Source organism: Entelurus aequoreus, linkage group LG11, assembly GCF_033978785.1.
Source record: "Entelurus aequoreus isolate RoL-2023_Sb linkage group LG11, RoL_Eaeq_v1.1, whole genome shotgun sequence".
NCBI lineage: Eukaryota > Metazoa > Chordata > Actinopteri > Syngnathiformes > Syngnathidae > Entelurus > Entelurus aequoreus.
In genome coordinates, this window is record NC_084741.1 from 31,587,220 (window position 1) to 31,611,723 (window position 24,504).

Sequence of the window (24,504 nt, forward strand, 5' to 3'; positions counted from 1 at the left end):
ACGACATACAATTAAAAAGAGATTTATTAAACCACAAAAGCATGAAAATCAGAGGTAATGCTCAATTAATATTAGGGTGGTTAAGTTTGGCTTAGATGTCCAAACTAATGTGTGTCTGTACTCCCATATTAATCATTAAGTTAAGAAGTAGAAACATATCTGTCTTCAATTTGATTTGAAAGTACAAAATGAATTTATGAGTTAATAACATAATTGTTTGTATCTAACTAAGCCCAGCTTGTGAGCACTTACCTGAACAACCTCATCGTCCTCCTCCAGAAGACCCTCCAATACTTCCACTGCCATCTAAACAGAAGATATGAGATGCAATTAGAATGGAATGAGCCCTGAACACAGGAGAAAAGAAAACATAATATGAAAATAGTCGCTCCAGTAGAAAGACACAAACGTATCCTTGTGAACCTCCCAGGGATCCAGATCAATCAGAGCAATCCAAATATCTGATAAGCACCTGGCCAGTCCAGCCTCGCATATACACAACAAGACGACAACAGGCAGCGCCATCGACAGACACACTCAGCAGTGCTTATCACGCAGTCAATAGGCACTTTAGCTGCTCTGCCCGATAGCCTTTTTAATCTATTTAATGACATTTGGAGTCAATCTAGTGTTTGTTTCCGCCCGCTCGCCACACCACTCTCTGATAAATCTAAATAGCTGTTTGAGCCACAATCCACGTTTTTCTACCCACTCACGAGTCTTTCTCTATAAAATCGCTTTGTGTGGTGCCCTGGGGGGACGCTTTGAGCTATGAAAGGAGTCAAATGTTGGCTGACCTTTTGCTGCAGAGCGTCACTGTTTGGGACAGTTGCTGTGGGAAGGTACTATTACAGAAAACAGACCTTGACTCAGGTAGACTGTGTTTGTTTTGCCTGTTTTCTCTCTTCCTGGGGTTGTGTACTCGACGTGTGTGCGTGTACGTGCGAGGCCCTGGCTGATGATTTATTGATTTTTGTCAACTTCAGGTTGGAGGCGACTTAGCCAATCACCCGTGGTGAAGGGCATGAATAATAGGCACACACACACACACACACCCATACACACATGCACATTCACAATAAGTGAATACAATATTAGCAAGCCCTTGCTGCGTGTTATGTTGAAAAACATTCCAATTCCCCTTCTCCCTCACTCTTTGCTCTTTAGAGTTCTCCTTTCATTAAGGCTGTGCCACTCCAGAGGCAATAAAGAGGTGTGCTGTCAGGATGCACAGAGGAAGAGACGGGTTAATTGACAATATCTCGTTAAGTGCTCGCAAATACACATTTTAGTTGAGTGATCGTTGCACTAATTATAGGACGAAAAACCTGTTGTCTTTAATTAATTGATGCCTGATTAAAAAACACAAACAAAAACACTTAATCCAGGCAGATGATGAATGGATTCACTCCAAGCCTCAGAAATATCTGCTTGACTTGACTTGATGTTTCACATTGTTGTGACACGCCGTAATTTGATGTAGTATGGTAGAATGGACTGCAGCAAGGCTCTGTCAGAGTGAGGCAGGCGATAGAACAGGCAGTTTTAGAACAACAAAAAACAAAACAAAAGATATCTTGGAGCTACGATAAGTGAGCAGCGATAACCATTCCATCATCGCCAAGTGCCGGGCTTCCTAACTACATCGGTCAACCCCAGGGGCATGTGATTAAAGATTTAGATCTTCTTAAGCTGCTGCAGAGTCTAAACAACAACAAGCAAGAAGATGGATAGATCCCGCGCCAAGAGTGGCCGCTTGCTGTGAAGATGGGTCGAACGGCTGCGTCGTAAAGAACGCCAATGTGATCAGTGCACAGCAGCACCACAAAGATTAATGCATGCGGCCTAAAGTCAAAATGTCCATGTTGAACTTTTTATTTCACTACTATTCCCAGTAAGAAAACAAAAGATACACTTATAGTGAGGAACTCATTTTTAATAGCTGCTGTGTGCAGTTCCTGCAATCTGGAAGCAATTTGGTTTAACAGAAGCATTTAACCGGTGTGCAGCAGCAGACATACGAGAAAGACAAATCACTCTGCAAGCCAGGGCAAACATATGTAACACAAACACACATACAAAGACACTTAAGTAAATAAATCCCATGGATGGCAGGTCTAACTCATTGGGAAGTACAAACCGAGCGCCTCCGTGAGCTACATTTCACAACACCAATGTTCAATGCCATAAAAAGTAAACAAGAGTGACAAGAGCAGGGAAGAGAACGCAGCCATCAGCGCATAAATATGCCGAAAGACACCTTAACAGCTGTCAAGAGATCGTCTGTCTGTCTGTACGCCCGCCTGCTAAGGTGAATTAGTGTGGCCCGTGACTCTAATGCCAAAGTAAACTCCAAGGACCAAACAGCCACTAGGAAAATATGAACATAACAATATACAATGAAGCTGCACCATTGCATCAAATTACCACCATTGACACGGTTCATTTTAAACATGGTGTTATTTAACTTATTTTTCAATGGGTCCCTCTAATGCTGACAACAATGGTACTTTTTCCTTCATTCTGGACTTAAAAATCATGTCTAAAAAGGTACAATTGACCTAGTAGGGATTTCGGGCTTGTTTTCTAAAGAGTTTCAGCACATTTTAGAACTCTCACTTTTAGCTCCAAAATAAGTAGGTAGGTCTTTATTGTCATTGCACAAGTACAACAAAACTTTGTTTTCAGCACAAACCCGTTCAAGATTAGACAGTGTACAAGGTTACAGAACAGGAACGCTGATAGGTCGCCACAAGGCGCCCCGTAAAAGATGGGAAAATGGTAAACGCTGGGGAAGGATGAGTAAAAAAATACAATAGAGACTGGGTTCCTAAGGAGGCCCGGTCTGGAGGGGTAAAAAACCTCCATATCAAAGCACATATACATATTAAAACATACATCACAGCACATATCATATTAAAACATACATCTCGAGACTTGCAACAGAGGGGCAGGGAGTGGGGGCCACGGTGGCATGCCGCAGCTCTTCAGGGGCTGCCCAGCCGTCCATCACCCCTAAGGGATTCGCATCAAGGGCGTTGGATGGGGGGTGGGGTTTGTGTGTGTGGCAGAGGTGGGACCAAGTCATTGCTTTGCAAGTCACAAGTCTCAAGTCTTTGCCCTCAAGTCTCGAGTCAAGACAGGCAAGTCCAGAGTCAAGTCCAAAGTCAAGACTAGAAAGTCTCAAGTCAAGTCCCAAGTCCTGCATTTTGAGTTTCGAGTCCTTTCAAGTCCTTTTAACCACAGACTAATATTTTTACACAGATTGTGTATGCTTTTAAAACGCTGTATTTATTTATTAAAACAAGTGCATTTGAAATTGCAGGAAAAAAAATAGTGCTGACATTGCAATTCATAATAGCACTATTAACCAGTCATTTTAATAGTTTAAACAATTTTAAACATTTAACTCATTCCTTTACAGAATAAACACATTTGCAAAAACAAACATTAACATACTATTGGTTGTATTTTATGAAAATAACATTACCACAAAGTTGAGAAGGAGCAAAGATCTTCAATATTTATTATATGGGGGAGGATGACCCCCCTACAGGGGTTTGGTTTACAAACTTTCAGCCCCACCTAAAACAAAATTCACCAGCCGCCACTGATTATGATGCATTCTCATTTTAGGCAAAGTATAAGACAATACTTTCTTAACAGTATAATTGTAACCAGGAATAAGTCTTCAAGTAACAATATTCAAATACTAACATTGTTGGGTAAGACAGCATTTGGTTTTATTCTGAATCCAGTGAGACAGATTGGTGGTTTTAGCTGATATAAAGACTTTCAGGTGTTTATATATGTTTAAGTATTTGGCAGACGCTTTTATCCAAAGCGACATACATAAAAAATAGATATAAAACAATCACTGTAAACATTATCATTTAAGGGAAGAATGTAATACAAAATATCAATACAAAGTGTCAAAACAGAATAAACTGCTGCTGCAGCAACAGAGTTACAGTCTATAGATATATAGATATCTAATGTATTCATACATTGTTTATGTAGGATATACGCATGTATATATAATCTAATCATATTGTTTCTTCAATTTAAAAATAGCTGACCGTTTTTTTCCCTCTTCTCTGGGATTATATTCCCAGTTTTGATCTCGGACGTCTGGTCATTTATAGCGTATAAGAATATTATATTACTGTTAAGCAAACTATGAATAATAAAAACGCCAAAACATGTGTCCTTTATCATAGCTACACGTATGACAAAAAAACGTGTGAAAATCAGTGGTATTCAGTGAGGTAAGATGAATTAAATTTGCTGACAGTTCATTGCTCCTGCCAAATGAATTGCAGAGTGGAGCCGATCACCACTCCAAGATGGCGGCCCCGCGTCTCGTCTGCGCCTGTAGGCAGTAGCGCTCAATGCTGCGTACCCTTATAAGATGTCTATGGTTATAACGTTAGCAGTGAGTTTACAGCCTCACTGATTTAACTACACAGCAAATAAAAGTCATGTTACTTAGCCAATAAACGTTATCTTACATTCAAAACTTACCCTTCTTTGTGCAACTTCAAATGTCGAACGAAGTTGGAAGTTGTTGCGTCTCCGTCTGTAATATTCGAACTGCGTGATTTGCATACGGCAATTCGTTTTTTGTTGACCAAGTCGTAGTTTTTATACCCGAACGAAACCAACTTTGGCATAATTGTTTCTCACTGCCGCATTGTTGGTTGTCCTGCAATTGGATTGGATGAGAGCTGTGGGATGAAAACAACGTAGATTTAATTTGATTGGCTGTTGTACTGACAGCACACACGCTGACAAGCAGCACACACGCTGAAGGACACAGACGTATAAAAAGAAAGATACGGAGCGCTCACCGAATAACTTTTTAAGGTTTGGGTTTTGGGGAAAGTAGCAAGTCATGTCAAGTCAAAAGGCTCAAGTCCAAGTGAAGTCACAAGTCATTGATGTTAAAGTCTAAGTCGAGTTGCAAGTCTCTTTACATTTTGTCAAGTCGAGTCTAAAGTCATCAAATTCATGACTCGAGTCTGACTCGAGTCCAAGTCATGTGACTCGAGTCCACACCTCTGGTGTGTGGCGTATATTTTTTGTGGATGCATGTGTGTGTAAGCCTGCCGCGTGTCTCTGTTCCGCGGCCTTTGTGTCGTGCAGTCGCTAGTCAGTCCAAAGTCAACAACAGGTGTGTGTCTGAGACAAGGGAGTTTGTTGTCTTCGCCGCACTGTCCTTCGGGAGAGTCTCAAAGCCAGGGAAACAATCCAAGTTAGAATGTTTTGTATGCGAGTGAAAATAAAATGTGCTTTTCACAAAAAATTGTCTATGACTGGTCCTCAAAATTCATCCTGCTGGGCAGACAGTCCGATGTTATCCACATCACAAAGTGCCCACAGTTCTTCCCGCATCCTCCAATCATTTGTGGCAGCTTTGGGGTACTTTGAAGACTGCCAGCAACTTCCAATTTGTCGACAAACCAGAGCAACGCTTACTCCAATCAGCAGATGTCCTGTTGTCATAATTCCGAATAGGTGATATCTTCACGTCCTCGTCTGTAAGGGTCGCCAGGCACGCGGCACTCCTTCTCCCAAGGAGTCCGTCGTGTGTCCATCTGTCGTATGTCCAGCAACAACCGCTCCGTCACAACAAGCAGGTTCCCCCAAACCCAAGATCTTATCAATTTTGTTGAGGCCAGTTAAATAGTTCCAATGTTTAGATTTGGAGAGCAGTGCAAAAAGAGGCAACTAGAAAGTTAAGACAAGACAAGACAAGACAAAGAAGCAAGCAGGAGAGATAAGGGAGATATGGGGTATGTGTTTTGGTAGCATCTTAATTCTGATTCATGTTTTTTTTGTGTAGAATTTGAAGGAATGACCAAATATGTCTGCCAGATGCATTATTGCAGGTTGTAGCAGAACTGTACAACTAAAGAAGGTCATCCTGCATACATTTCCAAATGATGGCAATAAGAGGAAAGTATGGACCTCTCCAGTCAAATTGACTCGCACAAAATGGGACGGACTAAGTTAGAGGGGTGTAATTTGCAGCGATCACTTTAATGATTCTGACTTTGAAGAAAGGTTTTGGTCAGATTTTGGGATGGACTAGAACCAATGAAATACGGAAAATCAGTAGCACCCTCGGGGGGAGAAAGACTGATTCAGAACCTGCGGAAAAACAGAGAAAAAAGAGCAGACCTCGTGCTCATAAACAAAACAGAAAGAAAATAAGTTACCAGTTTTATATTTTGTCTCCTTTTCTTTTGGTGTTTTCCTCAAGATATTTGAGGAAATGCTGAAAGAACATGGGGAAATACAGGCTATAATGTGTATGGAAGAGGAGATGGAAGAGCAAGGAAGTCAGAAAATGACTATTTCCTTTTTGCTCATGTTAACCATATCAGTTTTGAAGTATTCATGAACAAGGGCAACAAAACCCATGCAATTAAAGTGATCAAAATAATAGTTTTACATGCCTTCATCCACACTGTCAATGCAGGGAAATGGGCTCCAGTACATGACATCAAACCAAGAGGGGGCGACAAATCAAGCCTGGCAATGCAAAGGGGGCATTCCAAGTGCACTTAGTTATCTACCAAGTACTCAAAAATTAATTGATATTGCAAAAAGCAAAAAATACATTAAGATATCTTTCGGTCATCTGTATGCTGTGGGTCCTTTAAGCCATGTCCACATAAACAGATACTTAAAAATTCATATGCCGCTTGTCCACATGCAAATGCTTGTCCTAAAAAATTCACACTTATAATAATACTGGACAGGGTGAAGAGTTTCAAAAGTCTTGTCTTTAGCGCATGCTTGGGGATGAGTTAAATGTTGAGTTATGGTTTGTCCTAGTTTGATGACATCACAATCATGTGCCTTCAATTCCAAAGTACAACAGTAAACAACACTGGCTTGCTGGCTTTAAAGACATTATGTTTACGCATAAACATACTGCTACTTTCACTTCACAATGCTGAAAAACACGCTGATATTGGCTTTGAAAGAAGCTGTAGCTGCTACTCTCCCCAATTCATCGATTTTTTTTTTTACTACTGGGAGGTAGGTTCTCTGAGTGACTTTCTTGTTAGATCTTAATGTTAAATGCTATAAATGCCATGAATAAAATTTTAAAGATTATGTCTGGCTCTACACACAATGGACACATTGAACTAAATAAACAGAAATAATCTATTTTTTGTTGTGCTCCAAAGTATTCTAAAACCAAGACAAGCAGCACAAAGCTGTCTCCACTCAGTCGATTATCACATTGTTTTGTTGGTCATTACTACAGCTTCCTGTGGAGCGTAAACAGAAATAATTGAATTAGCAATCAAAAGGAGAGAACATCTTAGAAAAAGTCCAATCAAATGCTTGTTTGAAACATTAAATAACCCGGAAAGCAGTACACATGCAACCTTTCTTTATAGAAATTAATGTATTAGTTCTAACAGTTTAGATTGTACCTTAACCATTGGAAAGTATTTTCCTGTTTTTGTAATACTTGAAATTGGATCTCTCTTAAAAGTCATTGAGATCATGGCTAGCACACTGTGGGGATTAATTGAATAAGCATTTTCTCATTCAAATGGTTGTTGCAAAGTTGTTGCATTCAATCTAAAAAAATTAAAGCTTTCATAGCTCTTGAGAGTTTAAAGCCTAGGTAGATTTTACAAAACACCCAACACACTTTGGGTTCGTAGAGGCAGATGGTGCAATAAAGCAATGAACAAGTAAACCTCTTTATTTTATACATTACAATAAAATACCATTCCAAACTGTGACGTTACTGCGATCATTTGTGAAAAGTGGTCCTACTTTCTTTGACTGCAGTTTTCATACTCTGGTAAATACGTCCTTTGTCGAGATAATCCATCCATCTCACAGGTGTGGCATATCAAGATGCTGATTAAACAGTAGAAAATGGATGAATGAATGGATGATTATACAGCTGTGCATTAGGTTGGTCAACATAAAAGGCCACCCCAAAATGTGCAGTTTTATCACAGTGCAATACCACAGATGTCGCAGGTGTTCAGGGAGGGCACAATATGCATGCTGACTGCAGGAATGTACACTCGAGACAGGGGCGGCAAATTATTTTCTCCCCCAAAAGGCAGTTTTTGTCCCGTGCACTCTTTAACAACCAAAAATAAGTTACACTATTAACTGGAGACAAGTCAAACACTAGCACCAGAGGGAAAACAACTGCTCAGGCTGAAGAAGCTGGTACCTTTAGAACACCCACAAACTCATTGATTGGCTTTATGGAGATGCCGTCTTTTCAACATGACAATGATTGACAGCACAGAGTGGCTGACCAGCCAGCCAGCAGATGGGAGATCAGAGCGAGTTGGCCTCCACACGGCAATATGAATCATGAACAAGTAAAAAAAATAAAAAAATACGAACAAGGAGTCTTTTGCTCCACTCGAAGGTAGTAATATTTTGTTGACCTAAACTTGTGCTAAGGGAATACGAACACAAGTTTAATCTGAAGTGTTTGCGATTTCTAGTAGCGGACCAGAACATACAAAGTAAACATTAAACTAAATAATAATGCAATACCCAACTTGTGAAATCCAAATTTAAATGTAATGTAGATTTTTCTGCCGCAACTATCGTTTTGCATAAACATTTCATTTCGGCACAAGACACCGTCTCAGGGAAGCTTATCTGCATGCTCAATGTCTTCACCGGGTTTTTTTTGTTTGTTTTTTCTGGCTTGGCACTTGGTGGAGGCAGTCATATTTTTCCTCCTTCTCTGTCTCTCCCTGCTTACTCTCTTGTCTTGTCTGCACTTTTTAAGAGCCTCTTTCTCCTCCGAAATCTAAACACCAGACATGAAATTGATTAGCTGGACTCTCGACTCAATTGACAAAATCTTTGACGAGGAAAAGAGGTCCTGGGGAGCCTGGCTGCCCTGACGGAGCTATTGCTGCGACTCCAGGCCTATATACACAACACTACACCCTGGACAATGGGCGCGCACACACACACACACACACACACACACACACACACACACACACACACACACACACACACACACACACACACACACACACACACACACACACACACACACACACACACACACACACACACACACACACACCCTACGCCTTCAGCAGGGCTTGAATCCCTTAGGGGTGATGGGCGGCTGGGCAGCGCTTAGAAAGCAGCAGCCTGCCTTTGTAGCCCCCACTTCCTCTCCTCGCAAGTCTTGTGAATTATTTGTAACGTGTTTATGTGTGCTATGGCTATTGAGTTTTTTTCCTGGCCTCAGTCTGGACCCCCTCCCTTAGACTGAATATTTGTTTTACTCATCCGCGCGCCCCCTCAATGTTTACCCCTGTTTCCCACCTTTTTAAAGGGCGCCGGAAGTTTGCTGAGCCGTCAGCGGTCCTGTTCTGTTCTGTCTCCCTGTAATGTTTGTCTGCTCTTGAGTGGGACAGTGCTGAAAACGTTATTTCGATTCCTTGTATGTCTTGTACATGTGAAGAATTTACAATAAAGTTCAATATTGAAGTTGACCAGGGTGTAGTTTGTAGTCGTAACCGACTTGAGTGGGCAAATGCTCACACATTCAATGGCATCTGGCACTTCAGAGATGTGTTTGCTTCACGGATAAATCCCAATTTTCGCTAAACAGGGCGTTGTGTGGGTGAGCAGCTTGCTGATGTCAACATTGGCGGTGGGGTATGGCGGGATGGGTGGGTACTTTTGGACCAATTGAACCGTTGTAAGCTGTTGTTTTTTTGTTAAGCGGCGAGGACACTCTTGATTCAACTCGTCTTTAACTCCTGTCTCAGCCGCAACACCTTCACCTTTATTCTCATTCACAAACTTCTTAATAGCTGAAGAGCAAACATCCCGAGCACGTGCACACAGGTATAAATGTTTATAAATGCATTCATTCCTGCGCAGCAAAACACACAGATGCTATTATTTATGAAGTGTCTGCAGCTGGTGACACCGGCAGCCGGATGAAGACAAACGACATGTCAGAAACTGTGGACCTGAGATGCTGTCATTTCCCAGAGACACCTGACAGCTCATCCTCTCCCCTCCCACTCCCGCCGCCATCCCCCACCGTAATAACCATAAACCACACGACAAGAGAGAGGGCAAATTAATCAGCGAATCAGAACAGGAAATAGCTGAACCGCTGTTAGCACGGCGGTAATCACAGAGAACCACTTCAAACACTAATGAGGATGAAGTTCAGCACTTAAGAGACAGCATTCAGCTGCAAAAATCATGGTCATTAATGTAGGAAATTGATGGATGATTAACCGAGCAAGTGTGCTGTGACAAAAGTAATATGGGAGGACATGCAGCTTCCTTTCGAAGCTATACCAAGCATGAATCACCAAAAGTGGGAAGTCTGTTTTGATTGCCAATGACTTATTAGCAGTGATGGGCAGCAGCAAGCTACATGTAGCTAAGCTACGTAGCTTAACTACATTTTCCAGTACCTTGGCCGTAGCTTTGCTACTTTTTGAACATGTAACTTAGCTACTTTTAGACCCATGTAGTGAGGAAGCTTATTTGAAAGCTCCAAACTATAAACCCCGTTTCCATGAGTTGGGAAATTGTGTTAGATGTAATTATAAACGGAATACAATGATTTGCAAATCCTTTTCAACTCATATTCAATTGAATGCACTACAAAAACAAGATATTTGATGTTCAAACTCATAAACTTTTTTTTTTTTTTGCAAATAATAATTAACTTAGAATTTCATGGCTGCAACACGTGCCAAAGTAGTTGGGAAAGGGCATGTTCACCACTGTGTTACATGGCCTTTCCTTTTAACAACGCTCAGTAAACGTTTGGGAACTGAGGAGACACATTTTTTAAGCTTCTCAGGTGGAATTCTTTCCCATTTTTGCTTGATGTACAGCTTAAGTTGTTCAACTGTCCGGGGTCTCCGTTGTGGTATTTTAGGCTTCATAATGCGCCACACATTTTCAATGAGAGACAGGTCTGGACTACAGGCAGGCCAGTCTAGTACCCGCACTCTTTTACTATGAAGCCACATTGATGTAACACGTGGCTTGGCATTGTCTTGCTGAAATAAGCAGGGGCGTCCATGGTAACGTTGCTTGGATGGCAACATATGTTGCTCCAAAACCTGTATGTACCTTTCAGCATTAATGGTGCCTTCACAGATGTGTAAGATACCCATGTCTTAGGCACTAATACACCCCCATACCATCACAGATGCTGGCTTTTCAACTTTGCGCCTATAACAATCCGGATGGTTCTTTTCCTCTTTGGTCCGGAGGACACGACGTCCACAGTTTCCAAAAACAATTTGAAATGTGGACTTGTCAGACCACAGAACTTTTCCACTTTGTATCAGTCCATCTTAGATGAGCTCAGGCCCAGCGAAGTTAATGATTATTTGCAAAAAAAAAAAGTTTATCAGTTTGAACATCAAATATGTTGTCTTTGTAGCATATTAAACTGAATATGGGTTGAAAATGATTTGCAAATCATTGTATTGTAGCTGAGATAGGCTCCAGCGCCCCCCGCGACCCCGAAGGGAATAAGCGGTAGAAAATGGATGGATGGATGGATGTATTCCGTTTATATTGTCACAATGAGGGAGTGCGCTTGCTGCGCGGTTGTTCTCCCAATGCAAAGGAACGGCTCCGGACGAAGGCGTAAGGTAGGAAGTGAATTATTTCTCATAAATCATCCAATAAACAAAACAACAAGGATGCGTGCCGAGCGCACGGGAAGCTAAGGAAGTATTTCTTAGCATAGGCAAAAGACAAGGAACTCAAAAAACTCACGTGACAATTGCATGGAGCAAACACAACGAAAGCAGGACGAGTGACTGGCAAAGGCAACTTAAATAATGCCTCTGATTAGCGCTCGGGAAGCAGGTGAGCACTAATCAGAGACAGGTGCACACAAAGAGTGACCATGACAACCAAAACAAACTCCTGAAGTGCACAAAACAACTAAGGAAGTCCAAAACTAACAGAACATAACTAAACAAAACATGATCCGGACCACGGATCATGACAGAGCCTCCCCCTTAAGGACAGATTCTAGATGTCCAAAAAACACAAGAACAAAACACCAGCAGGGTCAAAAGTCACAGGAAGGCGTAGGGAGGACATGGCGGTGGGTCGCCAAGGCCAAGTGTCCCCGAATCCACCGAGGACAAGTCAAGTGGCGGCGGCGAGTGGAACGCAGCTGCAGCAGGCGAGGCGGGCGACCAGGGAATGGCCACATTCGTGGCCGACGGGGAGGTGGGCGCACTTGGCGAGGCGGACGACCAGGGAGCGGCCACATCCGTGGTCGACCGGGAGGTGGGCGCGTCGGCGCCGTCATGGCAGGCGTGGACGCCGCAGCGGACGAGTCATGCGTGGTAGCAGGTGCAGGCGGCAAAGCAGGCGTGGCAGCAGGCACCGGCGGCGAGTCAGGCGTGGCAGCAGGCGACGAGGCTTGGCGAGGAGCAGGCACCGGCGTCTGGCGAGGAGCAGGCACAGGCGTCTGGCGAGGAGCAGGCACAGGCGTCTGGCGAGGAGCAGGCACAGGCGTCTGGCGTGGAGCAGGTACAGCCGTCTGGCGTGGAGCAGGTACAGGCGTCTGGCGTGGAGCAGGTACTGGTGTCTGGCGTGGAGCAGGTACTGGTGCCAGCCGGGGAGCAGGTACTGGTGCCAGCCGGGGTGCAGGTACTGGTGCCAGCCGGGGTGCAGGTACCGGTGCCAGCCGGGGTGCAGGCACCGGTGCCAGCCGGGGTGCAGGCACCGGTGCCAGCCGGGGTGCAGGCACCGGTGCCAGCCGGGGTGCAGGCACCGGTGCCAGCCGGGGTGCAGGCACCGGTGCCAGCCGGGGTGCAGGAACAGGTGACTGCCGGGGTGCAGGAACAGGTACTGGAGATGGTGGCGTCTGCAAGCCCACCGGAAAAGATGGTGGCGTCTGCAGGCCCACCGGACAAGATGGTGGCGTCTGCAGGCCCACCGGACAAGATGGTGGCGTCTGCAGGCCCACCGGACAAGATGGTGGCGTCTGCAGGCCCACCCGGGCAGAGGTTAGCCATGAGCATGGCGGAGGTGGTCTAGCTGGGGGGAGCGGCTTGGCATGCCGAAAGACTGGTGGTGGCGGCCGGGATGGAGGTTGCTGCCTGGTTGGGCGCAGCTGAGCCACCCCACCAGCACAGCTCCCGGCCCAAGCCCCCCCCTCAAGGGGCGGATACCAGACGCGCTCCTTGCGGTCTGGAACAGTCTTTACGGGTGGGTGGCGGGAGGTCAGGAGGGGGGCAAAATCCTCCCCTCTAAATTGTCCAAAATGTCTTTTCCCATCCCCCACCTGAGGTCTTTTGGGAGGATGAGGGGAAAAAGTCACTGACGTGGGCGGGGATAGAGTCCTAGGGGGCGGAGCTTGGCACTCAGAAGGAGACTGTGGCTGACATTTAAATTTCAAAAGAATGTCCTGATAATGTTTAATTTTAGAATTAAAGTCTTTAGAAGGTTGCTGACAGAAAGAGTCAGAAGAATTTTAAAAAAAGTCTTCGTCTCTGACGTCATCCACAGTGGGCGGGATGACGTCATCAGTGCGGGTCTCCAGCTGACTGACAGCCCAATCGGTGAATTGCTTAGCAAAATGTGTGATGGGATTACCTAATTTTGGCGGCGAGGAATACTGGTCTGGCTGCAACTTGCTTCGGTCCGGGGGAGGAGCTTGCGGGAGCGATGCGTCATGACGGCGAAAAGAAGCCTTTCTGGCTGGCTTCCGTCCTCGCCAACGTGTCTCCATCTCCTAGTGGCCCGTCTGCGGAAGAACGATGCTGCTTTCGTTCTGTCACAATGAGGGAGTGCGCTTGCTGCGCGGTTCTTCTCCCATTGCAAAGGAACGGCTCCGGACGAAGGCGTAAGGTAGGAAGTGATTTATTTCTCATAAATCATCCAATAAACAAAACAAGGATGCGTGCCGAGCGCACGGGAAGCTAAGGAACTATTTCTTAGCATAGGCACAAGACAAGGAACTCAAAAAACTCACGTGACAATTGCATGGAGCAAACACAACGAAAGCAGGACGAGTGACTGGCAAAGGCAACTTAAATAATGCCTCTGATTAGCGCTCGGGAAGCAGGTGAGCGGGCGAGCACTAATCAGAGACAGGTGCACACAAAGAGTGACCATGACAACCAAAACAAACTCCTGAAGTGCACAAAACAACTAAGGAAGTCCAAAACTAACAGAACATAACTAAACAAAACATGATCCGGACCACGGATCATGACATATATTTACATCTAACACAATTTCCCAACTCATATGGAAACGGGGTTTGTACAAAGAGAGAACTGTGAATTCAGATAAAAAAAATATGGAGAAAATACAATGACCTGGATAAATGAGAACATCGATTCATACGGTGAAAATCCATGATGATTCGTTGGTGTTAGAGTCACAATTGGCTAAGGTTAGGGCGAAACATTACAGACTGGCCAGTCTAAGGCAAGATAAGGCGGGTGATTGAAACTACAAAGCAAAATCGTAACAGACACGCACTCATGTCACATGTCGATGAGGGTGTCGCAGACAGAGGGACGCTTCAAGCTGACCACTCAAAAAAAACAAAAAAAACATACTTGAAAATAGTAGAGGAATGCTCTCCCACTGATTAGATTTTTCCTTTAGTGATGAAGATGACTTACAGGACACCCACAATAATGCTTGGCCTTGGCCATATTTAGACAAATGTATCCGTTTAGAGAAAACAATGCCCAAAACCTTAGTTTTTAGTTGTTTAAGCAGTAAACCTAAATCATAACTGCTCTCTTCATCGAAGAGTTGGAACACAAATTTAGGAACACACATTAAGGTGAGTTGAGTTCATGAAAAGTTTTACTGCACATAGCCATTACCAACTGTTCCAAACAATACACTAGGCATTGTTTTTTTCGTTAAGATATAGATAAATGGTTTTTTTCACTGTAGGTAGAGAAAATGAATGACATTATAGGGGTGAAACAGAAATAATCCATTTGAGGGTCAAACTGTTAACAAATCATAAAACTGTCTCAACAGTCATGGTAGTGTAACATTTGGTTAGGATGTTAATTTGTAAACTTTTGGATTTTGTCCCATTGTGTTACCGTACTTGGTCAATTGTTTTAGTATTGTATATCACTGCATTTATTTAGGATAATTCCTCTTTAATTTTCTCTTCTGCCAGACCCCTAGATTTTTGGAGAGTGGCAGTACCAGGAGGCACACCTGAGCAGATTAACAATTAGGCGTACTTATGCCATCAGATGCAGGAAGTCTGTGCAGGTTTGTTTCTCAGCACATGTATAGTATTTTGTTCATTAGGCTGTCATTAATTTTATTTTTTGACACTGTTATTTATTATATTTAATTTGATTTTATTGCTGAACAACACTTTCGTTACCACGGGTTGTTTTGAATGAGTCATACAAATACAATTGTAATTGATTTAAAATTGAACTTATATTATTTGAGGGGGAAATTAGTTTTGAGTCTAGAACTACAGTACAATCATGATTGTGTTTGACCTTAGAGGTTCCAGTTTTATTAATACTTACAGTACAGCATGTGTGTCCACTTCATATTCAGTAGAGTAATTTCCCTGATATAGTCTTCACCTTTTCTTAATTTTCTTTCTTAGCTTAATTTAGCAAATGAAAGCCAAGGAAAAAGCAAATTGTGCAAAGACAGGTTTATCTTTACTGATTGAACAAAGGTTTTGCATAATGTCACACATTTTGGCTATTTTAGACAGCAACGATGTATTTTACCCTACTAATTTAAGTCAAAGTCCAGTTGTACATCCTACTGTAAGTGGTGAGAAGAGCATTACAGTATACTTCTGGCCAGATTATACATAAATACTCTGATTTCCATTCAGAACTGTAAAATGTGCATTGTCCAAAAAAAATAAAGACAGTCTGCTGAGAGACAGAGTGGTTTACTACAGTGTTTCTTAACCATAGGGCTGGGGCCTCCTGTTGGGCCACGGGCGCCATTGGAGGGCCGCTAGAAAACATGTTTCTCAGCTGTTGCCCTGCACCGGCCACAATGGTACTCAATTGTAATAGACTTTTACACCACTTGTGGCAGTAATTATAATATAAAACACAGCTAAAGGGTTAAAGTCATGGAGAAGTTTCTTAAGCGCAAAAAATATGACTAAAGTGATGACGCTGTATTTTCATTTGCACTTAAATTTTATTGACAGTTTAGTTAAGAAACACATTTATAATTTAATATTCATTTAGTTAGAATGTATTTGTTTTAGCAGGGTGTAATTGCAATTACTTTAATTGTTCATCTATTTTTATGAGTCTCTTCTTTTGCAGTAAATTTGATAATAACCTTGATAATCTTTGTGATAAACAAATGCTTTAATATCATTTGACTAGGTTTATTCTGTTAAACTATAAGTAGGTTAGATATAATTATTGAATATAATATCATGAGTAAGATTACTGATTCATTAATGTTTGAGTGGGTCCCTGGCCCCTTCGTAGTGGAAAAATTGAGCCCTGAGGTCAAAAACGTTAAGAACCCCTAGTTTACTAGACCCAGTGCTGTGGATAAAACATGTTTATAATCGGCATCCCTACCTTTCTACAGTACATTAGCACATTCTGGCAATCAGACACAGTATTTTGTTTGTTTTATTTCCACCTTGGAGGATATGCTTTGCTGAATGCCATATTTTCTTTGTGTGTCCTTTCTCTCCTCAGGCAGCCAGATAGCCTTGCCTTATTCTCCAAATACCAGCCTTAAATTATTGACACAGATTCTGGTGGGGATAAAGATCAGCCATGACCTTCCCACCTTCCAAGCTATTCACGAGAAAGCAAAAGCGCTCGGCCACCCTCCCGCAATGAAACCCAAAAAGGGCGACGGCAAAGAGCCTGATGTTTGAGCTCACATCTTTTTACCTCGTATTCCTCTGCTTCGATGAGCAGCTTGGCCGTGGCGATACGAGACTCGTACGGTGGGATCTCGTTCTGTGAGACGGGGAAGGAAAAGACAACGTCATGTGGTGAGCGTTTACACAAGCATGGTTGCTGCGCGATTATGGCAAGATCCAATTTCAAGGTACGGGGGGTTCTGTGGCCACGTGGTTGTTAATCACAGGGAACATGACAGCGGTCGGAGTTGGGATCAAGCTGCTGTGGAAGATAAGGGACACAACGGCGGCGCTGTAACCGGCACTGATTTATCCAATCATCGTAGCTCATTTGCTTCATTTATGTATGCAAACTCAGGTCACATTAAAATAAATACTTCTATTTTTGATGCCTCTTTTTCACACTCGTTGAAGTTGTACTCCTTTTGAAATATGTTGTACAACGTTACCTTCACTTGCCCTCTTCATGCACAACACACAAAAAATTTCACGGGTTGGAAAAATATCTTCTACTACTTTTTTATCTCTGAGGGTGTCCTTGTTTTTGTGCTGGCGGCAAAGCATCGCTGTAACAATCCTGTTAGTCCAAAGTGTTTTATAAATAAACGTGAATCATCTTAGCGCCGGCTGATGTCAGCAATGGCGCCAAGCCTGCATCCAACTCACCTGCACATCTTCTCCAAGGCTGGCGGAAGCTGCGGTACGTTCTTGGGTGGGCAACCACAGTCGGACACTCTTCAACAAGTATTCTTTGCCTTCCTGAAAGCGACATAGGTCATGAAAATTAGGTACAAATATGCACTTAATATTGACGTATTAAAATGTAAGATGATTAACATTTTTGTTTTTAATTGCTCAAATAAAAGCTATTAATACAAATAATTATTGATGGGTTAGTTTTTTCTCTATAGTGTATAGAGGAGTGCCATTAGATTTGTGGTTGCTGGATGTAGATCCTGACAAATGTCTGGAACCAGCCTGCCCCCTATAGTTAAGCTAGTGTTATTTCAATTACGTTCAGTTTATTTATTTATATAGCACATTTAAGATTAACCCCAGTTGGCCAAAGTGCTGTACAGACATAAGAAACAATTTGCAACGGGTGTAATTCAACTACTCACACATTATGGACAAAATTATTGAGACAAAATTCACTCATCATAAAAAAAGCTCACAATGAAATTGCCAGTCTGGTCCACCTATGATCTGAACTTTGATCTCTTTATTTACAACAAAGAAGACGCTGTTATGGTAATTGAGCAACCTTATATTCAGTTTCAATTCAAGTAATTGTTGCCAGGTGTTGATTGACTGCTCCCCTCACCTCCCAGGGGGTGAACAAGGGGATGGGTCGAATGCAGAGGACAAATTTCACCACACCTAGTTAAGTTAAAGTACCAATGATTGTCACACACACACTAGGTGTGGCGAAATTATTCTCTGCATTTGACCCATCACCCTTGATCACCCCCTGGGAGGTGAGAGGAGCAGTGAGCAGCAGTGGTGGCCGCGCCCGGGAATCATTTTTGGTGATTTAACCCCCAATTCCAACCCTTGATGCTGAGTGCCAAGCAGGGAGATAATGGGTCCCATTTTTATAGTCTTTGGTATGACTCGGCCAGGGTTTGAACTCACAACCTACCGATCTCAGGGCGGACACTCTAACCACTAGGCCTAGTGTGTGTGTGACAATCATTGGTACTTTAACTTAACTTAAGTAGAGCAGCGTGTTCTACAGGCACCCACAGATGTCGCCATTTTTATAACAGTCTTTCATTTAGGTGCTAATTTTTATGACAAGAGACCAGATACTTAAATTGTAACATTATAGTATTGTGTGCTTACTTGTACGGTACATCAAGTTTTTCTCTTGTTACTTATCATACGTAAAATTTAAAGTTTAAAAATGAGACGGTGTGTACAAAGGGATAAAGGGTTGTGAAACCTTGAAAAGACAATATTAAGGATTAAATGACATTTCACTCAATATGCGATGGCTCCACCTCGCTACTGAAAAAATGTATTTTTTAACAATTCAACAGGGGAATTGAAATTTAAAGTGCAGAAGCTGGCTTCAAAGGTTACATATTGAATGATGCAGTAAACACCAGTACTGTTGAGTTGAGTTGAGTTTGAGTTTATTTCGAACATGCAAGCATACAACATGATACATCACATTTTCCAGTTTTCTCTTTTCAACAATGGGAACAGAAAAACTCTCACTGAAACATCAACATTTTAGGAAAAAATGTTCTTCATTAGTTGCCATGGTTATCTATCTCATTATCAGATAATTGTGTAACCTCAAAGATCTGCCTGATAATTATCATTCCTATCGAAATAGCGCACCAATTGTCCATCCGCTGATTGATGGCATACAATTCAATTGGCTAAGAATAATTAGCTCAGCATGTTCCTGCTTTAATGTGGTGATAATTCATTTCAAATATGTTTGTGTATGTGTGTGTGTGTGTCCTGACCTTATTTTTCTCTGTACTGAACAGGTAGCTGGCCATGAGCTGTAGGGCTTCAGGGTTGTCAGGGTGATACTGTAACGCTCTCTCAACGAACTCTTTGCACTTGTCAGCGGCTCCCTCCTCCATGCTGCACACCGAGACAACTCATTAAACAAAGCAGAGACATCACAGGTGTCAAGAGTCAAACTATGTTCTCAATTACCAGAGATCTGTCAGGTAAATCTCGGCAACGGAGCAGTACGCCACGCTCGCATCCTTCCTTGTCAGGAGTTCAGGGTCCTCACCGGCAGGCGCTGCAGCTTCAGCCTGGGCCTGAAAAAAGTTATTTTTAGATACACAGTAATGTGGAAAAGACGTATTTGTTGGAGAAATTATTTAATGACCATGGACTCAGTATAGATATGGGTCTGATACTATCTAAATTAACTGGAGCCGATACGCAAAGCATTATAGCGCAGTAGTTTTCAAACACATAGAGACAAGTGTCAATTAATCAAGCGTCGTAGGGCTGCATGATTTTGGCCAAAAACAATAATCCGATTTTTTTCACTGAAAACTCGATTTTCGATAATTATTTTTTTGGGGGGAAAAACTACAAAATACAACATATTTAAAGACAAGTTTTTGTGTCTTTGTTATTAGTATCAACGTTTAATATTGTCTTCTAATTTCATGAATTTTTGCTTTTTGTCTCATCTTTTAATGTTTTTTTTAGTGTTATTTTACAAAGGAGGCAAACTGTCGCCATATGATAGAATATTGTCTCTAAGCTCTGTCTTTCTCACACTGGTAAAGGTTGGGTTTCACACTTCTGGAGGATTTTTTTGTACGCTATGCACGGCGGCGTTAATGCATACACACTACGCTTGTGGAGGCATATCTCTGCTCTCACTCGCTTTGCGAATACTCCCGTCTTTTGTGACCACTTGCATGTACCGGATAAATGCACGACACTAGACACATTCCTCTTTTTCATTTACTACCACAAAAAAATATATAGTATATTGGTAACACAGGCGTGTGTGTGGAACGCTATATGTCTATCGAGACAATTCACAGGAAGGAGGAGTCTACTGTACAGCCTGGAGGTGCCAGACATGATTGAGTGGAAATTTGATTTGACAAATCTTTTTTTAATTTTTTTTAACCATAGTCCTAATTAGATAATCCAGTAACAATTTATAATCGATTATTCATGCAGCCCAAAAGTTGTTGTGATGTTAGCTGTGTGGTGTTACTTTACATGCAAAAAAGAGAAAAGACACAGAATGTAATTTCTGCGGCGCGAATGTCTCATTAGCGGGAGCAAAATTAGACATTAAAACACCACAAATGTGATCAAACATTTGCAAACCCATGCAGAGTTTTTACAGTCAACTTGTGCTAAGAAAGCTGAGCCATGGCAAGAGTCATTCAATTTACTGCCATATTGGTAGATTTTTTTGTGAACATTCAATAAGTGTAAAAAGTGAGAGCCTCAATTATTATCCATGGAAAGAGGAACCGACTGACAGTTGTGGAGGCTGAATTTTTATGAAAAACAGTCTGCCCCTCATGTTGAAGTGACTATATTTATTTTTAGAATTGCGAGTGTCAACGGAGAGCATCTATTGTTTGCCACTGTACATTATCACTCTGAGTGAAAAGTCTGGGCATTGTTTTCGACTCTCAGCCCATATTAAAAATATAAAGAATATTTTTTTTAAATAATTTTAAGAATATGGCCAGAGTTTTCCCTATTCACTCTCAGGGCAACACAGAGACGCTAAATGCATGTTTTTATTATCATCAAGCTGTATTACAAGTCGTACAGATGATTGTAATGCCCTGCTTTTCGGTCTTCCTAAAAAAATAGTGCATCCCTACAAATACTCCAAAATTCTGCTGCACATATCCCGACAAAGACCAGAAGGCGGGCCCACATCACACAAGTGTTATAATAACTGCATTGGCTCCCCGTTTGTTTTAGGATCGTTCTTCTTATGGTTTATAAATGCTTTTATGGTACTGGGTCTTCTTATCTTTCCAATTTGCTTTTAACCTACGAACCCTCATGGACCCTGGGATCCTCCGGCACTCGTCTCCTAATTATTCAAAAAGTCAGGACACAGACTTACGGAAGGGCATCTTTCCACTATTATGGCCTCCGAACAGCTTGCAAGAGGACTTCCGAGCTGCAGAAAATGTTCAAGTTTTTAAAGCAGGCTTAAGACCCACTTTTTTGATTTGGCTTTTATTTAAAGGGGTCATATTAACATTATTTTTCTACATTTAAAACACTTCATTGTGGTCTACAGAACATGTAAAGTGGTTCTTAAATCAACAATTTGCATAAATTACATTTTAAAGACCATCACCAAACCGCTTTCTGACCGTTTTTTCAGGATGCACCATTTTGTGGGCGGTCTTGTTAACGTGCCTCCACTTCGACTGCATCAGCCATGTTTAGTTTATAGTGCTTCCCTATAGGGTCTACTGACAGATTAAGTTCAAACTATATGCTATTTTGTATTAGAAATGGCAACAGTGGTGGATGCATGTGCATGTATGAGCCACTCTGCCCCACAACAACAGGATAAAGATAAAGAAGGAACTTATTGACTAAAACGTTGAACTACAATGGCAAACACGCGCAAAGATGACGTCACCAATGGGAAAAACGTCACAAATTGGCCACATTTCAAACGATTCGTTTGGAGGAAGTATGAAGGAAGGCAAGATTGTTTTATAAATATCTGCGCCATGCCACTATGGTTTGATATCAATTGTTGGGGACCAATGCAAATGCCAAATACACAAAAAGAAGTACCAACAGGTAAGAAAAGTTGTTTTTGCATAATAACTCCCTTTTAATGTGTTTTAATTTTACTGAAGTCATTTAAACTTTGCCATTTATTTTTGTTATTTATGCTATTGTTAATTATTATATATTTACATACACTGTACATATATTTGTATTTTCATATTTTTTACCCATATTGTATCCTTTATTCCTAATCATTGTTCCTACTATGCATGGGATACGAAAACCGGTTCTGAATCAGAACCGGTTCCCAGTGTTTTAATTCTTTGGAATCGCTTGTCATTTTTTCAAACGATTCCCTTAACTACTCCGGCGGGCGAGGATAAAATCATACGTCATTAGACAATGTGCGTCGTGAGGTCAGACAGCTTAGAGCAGCGTTTCTCAAAGTGTGGGGAATAGAGACATGACAGGTGGGGCGCGAGGAACGGGAGGAAATTTCACTTTGATTTTTTTAATTTTTTTATTATTATATTCTTTGATTTTTTTTTTTACTATGCTTTCATTTTCTATACACACTGGAAATCACTTTGTGATTCTGTCTGTGAAATCCGCTATATAGATAAATGTAAATTACTTATTTTTCCTGTATGCTTTACATTTCTTGGTAGGAGCGAAAGTTTGACAGACAGCAACAAAAACTAATGGGGGCGGGGCTAAGCGGAAGCCTTGTGAATGGCGAGTCACTGTGCGAGGATTTGCTGTTTTGCAAATACATAAAAAATAGAGCCACTGCTGATGAGCTGTTCAAGATAATGGACAGTTTCCTCAAAGAACACGATCTTAAATGGGAAAACTGTGTTGGCTTTTGCTCTGATGGCGCGCATGGCAAAGTCAAGAAACGGGCTGCAGGCTCTAATAAAGAGGGTTGCGCCAAATGCGCATTGGACACAATGTGTCATTCACCGGGAAGCACTCGCGTCAAGGCAGCTCAGCCCCGAATTCAATGAGGTTTTAACAGTGGCAGTGTCAAGCCTGCAACCCCGATTTGAAAAGCTGTGCAGTGCAAAACAGGCTCATTGCAGCCACTAATGCTGGAGTACTGTAAAACTCATGTTCACTTGCCCTGTCCTCCTTTTTTTGGCAAAGATTGCAAAGTGGCACTTTTATTTTCATTTATTATTGAACTTGATGCAAGTTATTTGATTTATTATTGAACTTGATGCAAGTTATAACACTTTTATTTGATTTATTATTGAACTTGATGCAAGTTATAACACTTTTTTTGATTTATTATTGAACTTGATGCAAGTTATAACACTTTTGTTTTATTTATTATTGAACTTGATGCAAGTTATAACACTTTTATTTGATTTATTATTGAACTTGATGCAAGTTATAACAATGTTTTTGATTTATTAATGAACTTGATGCAAGTTATAACACTTTTGTTTTATTTATTATTGAACTTGATGCAAGTTATAACACTTTTGTTTGATTTATTATTGAACTTGATGCAAGTTATTTGATTTATTATTGAACTTGATGCAAGTTATAACACTTTTATTTGATTTATTATTGAACTTGATGCAAGTTATAACACTTATTTTGATTTATTATTGAACTTGATGCAAGTTATAACACTTTTGTTTTATTTATTATTGAATTGATGCAAGTTATTTTATTTGATATTGAACTTGATGCAAGTTATACCACAGCTGCACAGTTATTTTATTTATTATTGAACTTGATTCTATTTTATGTTATTGAGTTTGAATGTATAAAACTTGATGTTACTTGATGTTCGATAAATTTGAAAATGTTAAGCTTGGCATTAGCGTTCTGTTGGGGCGATGGGGGCAGGTGGGGCTTGAAAACTCCCCCTTGTCCAAAGTGGGGGATGACAAAAAAAGTTTGAGAACCACTGGCTTAGAGACAATATTGTTTTATTAGTTCTACTTTGCAGCGTTCCACAAAAGGGATTTGTGTCAGCATTCGGATCTTTTTTTTTTTTTTTCCTAGCTCATCTTTAGATGCATTTATCGATGTGTGTGTGTGTGTGTGTGTCTGTGCTTGTGAGAGCCTGTGGCTGATGATGGATGGGGGATGTGGGTCATCCTAGCATTGTTTTTAAGTCTGTAAAGCAGTTTGTGTTGCATTTATTTTACGTGTGAAAAGTGCTTTATAAGTAAAGTTTGATTTGAATATTATAAGTCTGGTGACCAATCAAAAATGCTATTAAAAGCTATATGCATCTAGAGTTTAAAAAAAGAAAAAGTAACAAATGGATTGTACTTGTTTGTCACTTTTCTACCTTCAAGGTACTCAAAACGCGTTGACACTATTACCACATTCTTGATGAAGCATTATCAGGAGAAACT

General features: G+C 41.4%; 1 protein-coding gene across 1 annotated transcript in view; it reads right to left on the bottom strand.

Annotated features, from left to right (window-relative positions):
* si:dkey-12j5.1 (uncharacterized) overlaps window positions 1–24,504 on the bottom strand; it is a 142,265-nt gene that overhangs the window by 108,844 nt on the left and 8,917 nt on the right. The window contains exons 5-9 of the mRNA XM_062062950.1: window positions 19,583–19,692; window positions 19,384–19,507; window positions 17,570–17,662; window positions 16,932–17,000; window positions 253–306 (exon numbers count right to left, since the gene is read on the bottom strand). Coding sequence (XP_061918934.1) covers window positions 253–306; window positions 16,932–17,000; window positions 17,570–17,662; window positions 19,384–19,507; window positions 19,583–19,692 — 450 coding nt within the window. The remainder of the gene's footprint in view (window positions 1–252; window positions 307–16,931; window positions 17,001–17,569; window positions 17,663–19,383; window positions 19,508–19,582; window positions 19,693–24,504) is intronic.